Source organism: Nycticebus coucang, chromosome 11 (genome assembly GCF_027406575.1).
Source record: "Nycticebus coucang isolate mNycCou1 chromosome 11, mNycCou1.pri, whole genome shotgun sequence".
NCBI classification, from domain to species: Eukaryota; Metazoa; Chordata; class Mammalia; order Primates; family Lorisidae; genus Nycticebus; species Nycticebus coucang.
Window position 1 is genome coordinate 36,593,029 of NC_069790.1, and position 12,155 is coordinate 36,605,183.

The 12,155-nt window shown below is 42.8% G+C and overlaps 1 protein-coding gene across 2 annotated transcripts in view; it reads left to right on the forward strand.

Annotated features, from left to right (window-relative positions):
* Nucleotides 1-341: 341 nt before the first annotated feature.
* Nucleotides 342-12,155, forward strand: part of RAPGEF5 (Rap guanine nucleotide exchange factor 5) — a 271,113-nt gene continuing 259,299 nt past the window's right edge. For both annotated transcript variants that reach the window (XM_053609433.1, XM_053609434.1), the window contains exon 1: nt 342-697. In XM_053609433.1, coding sequence (XP_053465408.1) covers nt 467-697 — 231 coding nt within the window. In that variant the 5' untranslated portion in view covers nt 342-466. The remainder of the gene's footprint in view (nt 698-12,155) is intronic.

Genomic DNA, 12,155 nt, shown 5'->3' on the forward strand with positions numbered 1-12,155 from the left:
AGGTTCCCCAGCCTTGACGATTGAAGTCCAATCAAGCCTGGCTATTAGGAAAAGGGAAGTGAAGCAGGGTTGTCAGCCTAAAGGAGAGGAGGGAGGGGCAGAGGACGGCAGAGTGGGCTTGGTGGACGCCTCGGGGAACATGGCACCTGTGGGTGAGCGGGTCCCCAGGACGCCCTCGTCCCAGAGGTCGGGACTGGGCGTTTCCCGGGGCCAGACCTGCGGGCGGAGGTGTGCCGCCAGGAGGGCGGGGCGGGGCGGGGCGGAGCGGGCGGCGCACCTGGGCGGGGAGGGGCGGCGCGGGGCTGAGCCCGGCGGGGGCCGCGGCGCGCGCCAATGGGCAGCGGCTGGCAGCGCGTCCCGCGCCCGAGCCGCAGTCGCGCCCTCTGCCTGCCCAGCGAAAGCGCGGACGGCGCGCGGAGGCGAGCGCGGTGGAGAGGAGCCGCCGGCACCGCACCGCCGTCAGGGCATGAGGATGGCCGTGGGTTCCGTCAAGATGCAGCCGCCCTGTGAGAGCCCAGCCCTGGCCGCGGCGGCGGCGGCGGCGGCGGCAGACGGCGCCTTGCGCCGCAGCCCCAGCGCCCGCGAGCCAGAGCGCGAGCAGCCGCCGGCGTCGCTGCGGCCGCGGCTGAGGGACCTGCCGGCCCTGCTGCGGAGCGGACTCACGCTGCGGAGGAAGCGGAGCGCCGCCGGGGGCCGGGTGAGTGGCCCGGCCCGGTCCGGGAGAGCGCGGGCGGCGCGCACGTGGAGCCCGGGCCGCGGTGCGGGGCGTTTGGAAGTTGGGGCGGCGGCGGACGGGGCGCCCTGCTGCTGGACTTGGCTGAAGAGGGGCACGGGACAGGGGGTTTTGAGGCGCCCCCCTTGGAGCGACGGCTTCCCCTCCCCCAGATGCACCTGACTTAACCCAAGGGCACTTGGATTCAGGCTGCGCGAGCGGGCGTACCGCCGGAAGAAGAGCCGTTCGCCTCTTGGTGGAGGGGAAGCTGCAGGTGTCGGTGCCTAGCGGCCTGCCCGCCGGGTCATGACTGCAGGCTTCAGGCCGCGCGAATGGGATCCCAGTGTGCAGGACGCAGGCGACGGGTGTCCTTGTTTTGGACATCCCGTTGCAAGCTCTGAGCATCGGGACTGGCTTGGCGCCCGCCACTGCTGAGGGGGGAGACCCAGGAGTTGGAAATTGTGGAGTGAACTTCTAGTTCCTGGGTTCGGTTGTCCCCTGCACTTAATACTCCTGGACACCCCTTGAGCAGGCGGGTGCACGCCCCCAAGAATCTTACTGACTTCCTGATGATGTGTTGAGATAGAATTTCCTGGTGAAGGAGTGTCCCTTATTGGATTCTAAGTGCATCTAATGACCGGAGCAGGTCGGGCATGTTTTGTGTATTAAAAGAAGCGGGAAAGGCCTGCTGAGTGTCTCCTGCGACCTTTAGGAAGCCACGCCGGGGGCTGTGCCAGGGCCTCAGGACACCCGGCAGACTCACTAAGACCTCCTGGCTCACTAGAGCTTGGGGTACCTTTGGTGGGTTCTACTTAGCCTCTAACAATTTGTTATCATTAAGTAGTCTTTATACGGAAAAGCTGCAACAATGTAGTTTTTGCGATTTTTTTTTTTGGCTGTAATAAAAAAAAAAATGAAGTCTTGCAGATAGCTCGCTGTAAAAGAAGTCCTTACTGGGAGACTTTTAGCTCTTGCAAACATGATTTGTGTAAATTTTCGGGTTAGGGAGAAATGCTCGCTTTGATGTGCCTGCCTTTGGATGAGGAAGGGTCTGAATTGATGTAGGTCTTCACCTTCTCTGGGCTGTGTTCCTTCCTAGGCGTTTTCTCTCCTGTGTAGGGATGACTGCACATGGTCCACCTCAGAAGGATGTTCTGAGTGAGGATTGGCTGGGTGTGACTGGACGTTGTAAAGTCAGTGGCCAGGGGAGCTTAGGAATTGCCCACAAGTGATCTTAATGCCTGGCATAAAGGATTGACTGCAGAGAAGGCCAGGAAATGTGTCCCCAAGATGTGGTAGCTAAATAAATGCAAGACCAGAGTTGTAGAGTTTGCAGGAATCTAGGGAAAAGTAGGTCAAATTGTGTTCCTATGATCATTGACAGTTAACTTTTTCTTGGCAGGGAATACTGAAGACACGAGGGCAGCAGGCAGTCTGGGACAAGAGTTGCCAGGGTTTTTGTGTAAATAGATTTGTAGTCTTCCTCTGTGTAGATATTTGTGTTTCTTGCTGCCTGGGATGATGTTGTTTACCTGGCCAATGTATATATTTACTCTTATTTTCTTAATTACTCTGTGGTTACATCATGTAACATTTATTTTATCAACCCTCTTTGATTCTAGTACTGTATTACTTCATTTTGCAACTTTTCAAACACATGTCATACATGCATGGCCAGTTTTTTTTTTTTTTATTGGAGGAAGATTGTCACATTTTCTGGTGTTGGAGACTTAATGCTTTTCAACTGTTTCCCCATTCTTCTGCTTTGGGACCACTTTTGTGATTTGGAAACCTTCCCCATCAAAGGAGTAGGAAGGGGTTTGAATGAAAACCAAATGAAATATGTACCTGTCTTAGGCAGCTCAGGCTGCCATAACAAAATACCATAAACTGAGTGGCTTAAGTAACAGAAGTTTATTTTTCTCGCAGATTCAGGAGGCTGGGAAGCTCAAGATTAGTGCTCAGGCTGATTCTGTTTCTGGGGAGGACTTTCTTCATGGGTTACAACCCATGTCCTCAGATGGCCTTTCCTTGGTATAGAGAGAGAGGTCTCACTCTTAGAAGGCCACTAATCCCATCATGAGGGCCCCACCCTCATGACCTAATCGAATCCTAAATAATTCCCAAAGGACCCTATCTCCAAATACCATCATATTGGGGTCTAGGGCTTTAACATAAGAATGTTGTGAGGCATGCAAACATTCAGTCCATAAGGGAAGGGATTTGAAAGAAAGAGAAAAACCAGATGAAATACGTGACAGACTGGTTGGTTGGTGACTTGTCAGCATTTAGTATTGTAGTTTAGCCCCGTTGGGTAGGACGATGATGCTGAAGGCAAATAAATTATAGCTTAAATCCTATAAGCTTTGTGGACCTATAGCTTTGTGTCTCATGGGCTGTACCTTTAGATTACAGCTGAGTAATCTTAGGGGCAAGGTGACAGAAATTCATTACCACTGGTAAAGAAGCAGCTCTGTGGGTTATGCAGGTTGGTAAAGCTTTCAACTCCCCTATTGACCAAGATCTAATTTAGGAATGTGTGTGGTTCTTGTCCATTCTGCGTTGGGCTCCCAAAACCTGGACAATGTAACGTCAACTGACATCAGCTAAGCTCTTTGTGTGTTGTGTTGCTGTATCCAGGTGCACTGTAGCTTATCTCTTACTAGGAAAAGTCAAGCTATCATTTGGTTACTATACTAGAGTCCTTGATTCCTGGGGTCAGTCACTTCTAATTGTATTGAATTCAACATGCCTTCATTAAGATCTTTGTACCTCTTTAGGAAGAGAGAAAGACTAAGTTTTGCATTGTGGGAGAACCTTAGTTACCCTTAAATACCAATGGCCAGGAAGGCCACAGATTGAATGCCCATCAAACCCTTTATCATTTTTTAAAAATTGCATAATGGAGATTGAGTGAATGGTATGTTGAACTTGCAAACTTCTACTGTTACTAACATTTTGCCAGTCTTCCTTCATTATTTCTCTCTCTTTTTGTGGTGGTTAGTATATTTTAAAGCAAAATTATACACGTATATCGTGTCTTCTCACTTATAAACGTTCCAGTTTCATCTCTACTAAAGACATTAACAACAACAAAACTTTTGCACCTTTTTCATACCTAAAATTTTAACAACTATTCTGTCATGTAATTTTCATATTCGGATTTTCTCAAAGATGTCTTTTTACTTTGTTGGAATCAGGAACTAAACAAGGTCCACCTGTTGTATTTGATTGTCAAGTTTTTAAACCTACTTTATTTTATAAGAGTTGACCCTCCCTTTTTTCATGCCATTCATTCATTTGCAGGAGAGAGTAGGTCATTTGTCCAAGTACAGTGTCCCACTTTCAGGGCTGCGGTATTGTTTAACTTGTCGCTCTATTCTCTGTTTCCTATTATCTGGTAGTTAGATACAGACGCTTGATTATATTCAGGTTTTATGGCAAGTATCCTTTATGGATGATGCTGTGTGAAATTTACTGCATCATGTCACAAGACATAAAATGTCTGGATGTCTCTCTTTTCGTAAGGTTAGGATTGGTTGATGGGTATAGGTAGTATCACTTTCTACCTTTCACTTAATGATTTTACTGTTATATAGATGGTTGTAGCCTGGATCCATTTCGTCAGGGGTTGCAAAATGGTAATAATCTAAATCTATCATTTTTGCATTTATCAATTGGAATTATGTCCATAAAGAACTTGCCATCATACATTATTTGGGTTTCCTAAAATTGAGATTGCACAGGAAAGATGGAAAAGGCTGAATTTTTTTCCTTTTATCAACTGTCAAAGTAATGATTTTGTGTCCTAACATCCTATAGTGATAACAACTGAGTTTTTCTTTCTTAAGTATCATTTAGAACTTACAGATCTTAATGGATTTGTTTCATTCCATTATAGTCAGTATTCTTTTTTTTTTTTTTCTGAGATGGAGTCTCACTATGTTGCCCAGCCTAGAGTGATTTGGGGTCATAGCTCACAGCAACCTCAAACCCTTGGGCTCAAGCGTTTTTCTTGCCTCATCCTCCCAAGTAGCTGGGACTACAGGCACCCACCACAATGCCCAGCTGTTTTTGGTTGCAGTTGTCCTTGTTGTTTAGCAGGCCCAGGCCAGGTTCAAACCCACCAGCGTGGGTGTATGTGGCTGGCGCCCTACTCATTGAGCTACGGGCGCTGAGCCTTATAGTCAGTATTCTTTTTGACACTCAGTAGACTTGAATAACCTTTCTTACTTTTTCGCACAAGATAATCTAAGCATATCTTATCCATTCTCTGCTCCAGACCTGGAATCAGCATTTTCCCAAAGAGCACTGATTCTTTTTGCTAAAAATCATTCATTTCCCCCAAACTGTTATCTCTCTTAGTGGCTGCATTATTTTTACCTTGGTTTCAAACCTCCCATGTTATTTTTCTTTCTTTCTTTAATCCTTCTTTTTTTTTTTGGCCGGGGCTGGGTTTGAACCCACCACCTCCGACATATGGGACCGGCACCCTACTCCTTGAGACACAGGCGCCACCCTCTTTAATCCTTCTTATCAGACTATTTTAAGACTGATACCCCTGCCCCCCAGCACCCCATAAAATAGCTGGTAAGACCCCCTTCCCTCTTTCTATATATACTGTCAAAATGCTGGGATTGACTTATTTTGAGCTTTGACTACTGTGATGTTTTCTGCAGCACTCTGCACTGTCTCCATCATCTTGAAATCTGTTTCATTTATAGCAGCCGGAATGATTCACCAATGGTGCCAAATTGACTGCCCACCTACAGCACTCCAGTGATTCTCAGTCTTTGAATTCAACATCAGAAAGGTCTAATTCTCTTTAACCACCCTTCACTAGGCAGGGTCCCTATGGCTGGTGCTCTTCAACATTAAGAAACTGGGAAGAGCAGCTGATGGCCGTTGGAATGAGGTTTTCTCCTTTTCATTCACAGTCTCTTTGCCGGGATGACTCCCTTTCAAAGAGGAACAGAGTGGGGGCGGCGCCGGCCCCATATACCGAGGGTGGCGGGTTCAAACTCGGCCCCGGCCAAACTGCAACCAAAAAATAGCCGGGCGTTGTGGCGGGCGCCTGTAGTCCCAGCTACTCGGGAGGCTGAGGCAAGAGAATCACTTAAGCCCAGGAGTTGGAGGTTGCTGTGAGCTGTGTGAGGCCACGGCACTCTACCGAGGGCCATAAAGTGAGACTCTGTCTCTACAAAAAAAAAAAAAGAGGAACAGAGTGACCCTCTCCCTTTGTCTAAGCTGGAGTGCTGTAGGTGTGACTGAGTACTCTCCTCTGCCAGAATTTGATGTTGGTGTAGAAAGAATACTGCTCCAAGTGATGCCAAATAGGTCCAATTTATAGTCATTTTGGACACCTGTTTTTTACAACCAAGCATGTAATTTGTGTTTTGTGTTTAAATCGAAATCAATAGCTCACATGTGATAGCCCTTATTTATGTGCCATGCATGTTCTGATATAAAGTTCCTTTAACCCTCACAACAAGCCTGTGAGTTAGATGCTATTATTTGCATTCTACAGATGAGGAAACTTAAACACAAATGTAACTTGGCCAAGGTCACAGAGTGTGTGGGCGGTGGGGGGAGAAGTTTGAGCCCAGGCAGTCTGCTTCCGTGGAGCCAGGTCCATGCTCTGAATTGACTATCTGGTTTTCCTCAGATGAGCTGAGGGCAAAGAGTCTATTTACTCTAAGCCACCATAGCCTTATATTACGTGCTGATAACACCTTACCACTGTGAGAGTAGTCAATAAATGCTGTTGATAATGCCAGACTTTTAATTTTTGCTTGAGCACACAAAGGGTTTGCTGATTGGCCTACTGAGTGTAGGGGTGTTGGAGAGAAGCATTGTGGTTGCAGGTGAATGGCAGCTAGTATTTACCTAAATTAAAAATAGCAGTAGTGTGTCATAAGCAAAAATCATCCAGCTCAGTTTGATCAAGGTCAATCAAAAAACCTGTGAATTAGCCCAGCTTACTTCTTTCTCCCATGCTTGTACTAGTATCCTGACAGAGGCTAAAAGCCATTAAGGAGGCACACTTCTTTCAAGGAAGGTAAGTCAGCTCAGATATGAGGGACAGGGGCTGAACTTACTTGAGAAACACTGACTTCTGATCAGGTGCCTCTGATTGTGGACATACGACCAGCTCAAACCTTGTTATGAAGCTATGTTTTATTTTATGGCTACACATAAAATAAAACTCCAGATGTCACCTCTAAAAATATTTATTTGGGAAGAAGGAAAAGAAGCTAGATTAATTTATTTTAATTTCATGTGAATTCTAGCAAAGGAACATTAAATGGCAAGTTAATACTTTATTTCTATTGATCCCCCCACCCCTACCCTGGACCCCTCAACCCTCGACTTTGGTTGCATAATTAGATCCCAGGAAAACAACGTGGCTGTGGTTTCAGAAACTGGGATTGAGTCCAAGTGCCATTGTGTGGTATCCTCCTGTCTAATCTCTGCGCCTCAGTTTCTTCCTCTGTAATGAGATAAGGGTGCACCAGGTTGTTCTAAGAATAGAGACAATATATATAAAGTGTTGGACACATTGGAACTAAATAGTTCTTTCCCTGGCTGAATGCTTATTCTAGGCAAATGGACTTTCATAGACATATTTATGGAAATCTAGGCACAAAAATTTTTTGCTTTCATATGCAATGTCAGATTCTATTTTTTAAAAACATGTGACATCCTATAGTGAATATTTTAGGTGGTGTCTAAATACTGACATTGCAACAAAATAGGCAGAGCTTCACATTTGCACTGTCTCTTAAATTCACTTGGCAGTAATTGGTAACTTGTGCAGCTTAAAATAGATGGAAAGGTAGGAAATAAGTCACTGATAATGACTTTAAGTGCTTATGATTTTTTTTTTTTTGCTTCAATATTCTGTAACAACATTGGGTAGGAATAGAGATTATTCCAGTAATGATATGTGATATGGCAGTAGTTTGTGAGAAGTTAACAAGATTTTATGTGAAGGCAAAAAGTTAAAATCAATGACTTAATTTTCTGTGGCGAGTTATTATTATAATAACTCATTCATAAATGGGCACAGGCAGGGGAAAGTGTATAGAAGCCACTGTGGCAGGTCTTTACCAGATTGAAACCTCTGTAGTCTCCTAAAGGGAGGAGGTATTTTCACCTATGAAGAAATTACAATCCAGACAGGTTAAGAACTTTCCCATGGTCAACCAGCTAGGAAATAGCAGAGGAAGAATGGAAAAGACTATGGCCTTTCACAATATATTGTCTAAAACTTTGATATGATAATATACTGTCTGTGGAGACAATGGATGCACGGAACACAGGGTTCATTTTCTTTCCAATGTCTTCAGTGGTGGCATCTGGGATCAATCTTTAATTACTCACAAGCTTTGGCTATGGCTGGAGATGAGCAGCTGTTGGGTTTTAATAGCAAACCAGCCACTGTATAAAAAACGTGAAAGTTTGGGATGACTCATCCTAGAAGCCATTGTTTTCTCAGCTCTGTATTACAAATCTACTTGGAGATTTATAAAGCAAGCAAGTTCTTTTTCTGGCTTATATGGAAAACTGAAAGAAGAGGGAAATGAACTGTGTTTTTCACAAACACTTAAAATAGTTTGTGCAGCCATTGTTTCAATACACCATATGTTATTATCATGTCAAAGTTTTAGACAAAGTGATGTTGTAGAAAGGCCATAGTAAATTCTTGTAACCCCAGATTTATGTTTCTGATGTTAAAATGCTTGATATTTAAGAAAGTTCAGTTTAGGAAGTTGAAAATGCACAGACCTGTCAAAGTAAGTGAACCCACTTACAATTGCATAAAATCATTGACAGGACACAAATACAGGGTGGACAGTAAGTTCGTGTGCAGTTTACTATTTTAAACTATTTTAAATTGAACACAAACTTACTGTCCACCCCGTATATTGTAATGAAATTAAACTTTGGTATATTTATGTACTAACCTTTTAATGTCGTGTGATTACCTGAAGTAAATGTTGTTTTTTTTTTAAAAAAAAAATCCAGGCCTTTTTATGCATAAAAAGATAGAATTGCAGAAAAACATACATGCAAATGTACTTTTGCATCTTGTTTCAGAGGACTTTAAGGTGTTATGAAGCCTGGGCCACACTGATCTCTGGTTAGAAAGTCCTTCTTAACCTGCTTCTAGAGAAAAGCACCATGGTTTTCCTTCCTTTAAAAATTTGGCATAGGTAGGGCCAGGCGCAGTGGCTCACACCTGTAAACCTCTTATGGGAGGCTGAGATGAGTGGATTGCCTGAGCTCAAGAGTTTGAGACCAGCCTGAGCTGGAGTGAGACTCCATTTCTAAAAATAGCCGGGCGTTGTGGCAGGTGCCTGTAGTCCCAGCTACTCGGGAGGCTGAGGCAAGAGAATTGCTTGTGGCCAAGAGTTTGAGTTTGCTGTGAGCTGTGACGCCATAGCACTCTACCAAGGGTGACCGAGTGAGACTGTATCTCAACAAACAAACAAACAAATTTGACATAAGTACTCATTCAGTTGTCAGTATTTTCTTGAATTAAAATAATTTTACCAGTCTGTTAAATTGGAAATTGTTCACCTCTGAATGTAGCAAATGCTTCAGTGAGGCCTGCTAGGTGGTGGTGCTAATAATGATGAAAACCATTATATTTTTAACACATTTCATAGAACACTTGTTATGTTGGTTGTTTGAAGTTCTTTAAGAACAGAATTAGTTTAATACTGGTCACAACCTCACATGGTAGGTGGCATCCTTGTCATCCTTCTTCCATAGGAAAAGGAGCTACAGAGAGGCTAAGTTTCCTTACATCACCCAAGAAGTGAAAGGAGCCAAATCTGGCTTCATATTACACAGTCTAAATCCTCTGTATCTTCTTTCTAAATAAAATGATGTATTTACTTGACTAGAGTCTCTCTCTGTCTGTCTCTTTTGTTTCATTTTAACACTTCCAGAATTGGAATGTATCTTACTGTTGATGTGATCATTTGAAGGAGTACTATTTTCCTCCTTGTAAAGCTATTATTAAATTGATGGTATGTCTTAAAATTATTTGGTGTTTTAGGATAAGGGCTATAAAGGGTATATTTTAAAAATACAGCTGCATAGTTTATGGAAATATCAGTAAATCACAGCTTTAAAATGGTACATACAAACAAAATCTCTGTGAAGTGTGAAAAATGTAAATTAAGATTATATTAATTTACATGAACACTGATATTGCTTAGGTAATGATTTAAATGTCAGAGGAGAATAAATTTAAATTTTTCCTACAAAAAAATATGAATAGCCTTAGAGTAATGTTGAAGATAGAAGAAACATTCTAAGTGGGAGGTTAAAAATGTGTGTGTATATATACATAATTTATTATGTTTCCTCACAGATTTTTTTAAGAAAGTAAAATTTAAAAGTTAAACTTTCCATATAAATTTCTGAAAACTGAGATCATGAATATAACCAAATGATAATAGCTTTAGACTTTCCTTTGAGTCACCATAATTTATGTGACAAGTTGGCAGATCTTTCTGTGACTCAGTTAATCTGTTTTGTGTTTTATCTGCTTCGTTTATGGGACATTGGGCTTCTCACCTATAAAATGATTCTCTTTCCATTTTGCATTGCTTATGTTATTTGTAGAGAAAACACAATTCGGGATTTTTAATAAGGCAAATCAAACCTTTACTAAAGTTAAAGAGTCCTGAGAATCAGGAGTTTTTCATTCCAGCTGGTTGTCTTCCTGTATTTTTTCCCTAACTGGTCTAGCAACTTAAAGTCCAGCCCTATTGGTGGTTTCCTTATTCGGTTGAATTTGACCTTGTCAAATCATTTACCTGTAGCTGTTATGAGGTGTACATGCAAATACTTGTGATTGCCCAACACTTAGGGCTTTGGTGCTGACTGTAAATTTGTTTTACTCTTTCTTGTTACTATCGAGGGAAGTGAACAGCTTATCACCTCTGCTTGCTCTAACACTGTAAGTGTTGGCTATAATGATCAAACACTGCAAATGGTTGAGTCATCATGTTGTACTGTGAATTTGTATGTAGGTATGAAATTTTTTGTAAATTTTTTTTTTTAAAGTAGAGAAGAGGATGTGATGGTAACTTCTAGAGATCAGGGAAAGTAGGTTAGCTATGTTGACCCATTACCATACAATTTGGTGGTATATTAGAACATTTTCTATGTATTTTTCACTTAATGGTTCTTTGACCTGGAGGAAATAAAATAACCTCTCTGAGTTTCTCTCTCTGAAATGGAATACAATGCCAATATTCTATCATGGGACTTAGTGGTGGGATAGGGAATCAGTTTTTACTCCTTGCTCCTTGTCTGACCAAAGTCAGAGCAGCGGTCTTTGTGTGCTGAGATGCTAACTCAACCTGCCAAACACTTTGGGGCTTATCTTAGAACAGCGGTTCTCAACCTGTCTTAGAAGAAAAGATGGGTCTGGGGAGGGAGAAAATAATCATTAGCAGAGGGAGCATTTATTTTTATTTATTTATTTTGTAGAGACAGAGTCTCACTTTATCATCCCCGGTAGAGAGCCGTAGCGTCACACAGCTCACAGCAACCTCCAACTCCTGGGCTTAGGCGAGTCTCTTGCCTCAGTCTCCTGAGTAGCTGGGACTACAGGCGCCTGCCACAATGCCTGGCTATTTTTTTGTTGCAATTTGGCCTGCGCCGGGTTAGAACACGGTACCCTATATGGGGCCTGTGCCCTATCCACTGAGCCACAGGCGCCGCCCCAGAGGGAGCATTTAAAGATGCAAAAGGAATCTGATTAAATCAAGAATCTGTCTTGTCACAAGAGTAAAAAGAACATATCTATAAATCTGTTTCTAGAAGATTAAGTGATTTGTTCAGCCAGAAACAGAATCTCTGGGAGAGGTGTCGGGAGAGAACTTAGTGGCAGCAGCCCTGTATGTCTTTCAGAGATCTTACCAGGTGGTTTTCATTTGGTTAAGATGTTTGTTGCTATTTGTCATCAATGAAGGCTATTTCTTAGCCAAAAATTAGTGTCAGTATTTGCTTTCTCCTGCTATTTCAAATTTTCAAATAGCACTTGCTGAAGCTTTCAAACTTCCCACTGCCTTTGCCACATAACTCCTTAAAAGAAAGCTGCCTAGATATAGTCTAGTCTATACCCTGAGTATCTCAAATGATGTTTGAGCTTAAAAATACCTAACAAGTTCAATTCCTGTGTTCACTCTGCCATCATTTATATACTATTTATGTTTACAAAGTGCTTTCATATGCATTCTTTTATTGTTTTCATAATTCTTTAAGAAATGCAATATTTCTTTTATAGAGTTAAAGGCAAAGTACTGAGATTTTCTTTATGCTGTAACCTCATCATCTCTGAAGACAGTGCCTACCTAGTAATGTAGAGAGTGTTCAGAAAGTGCAAGCTGTGGCTGTTGTCACTGACCTCATCATTGCT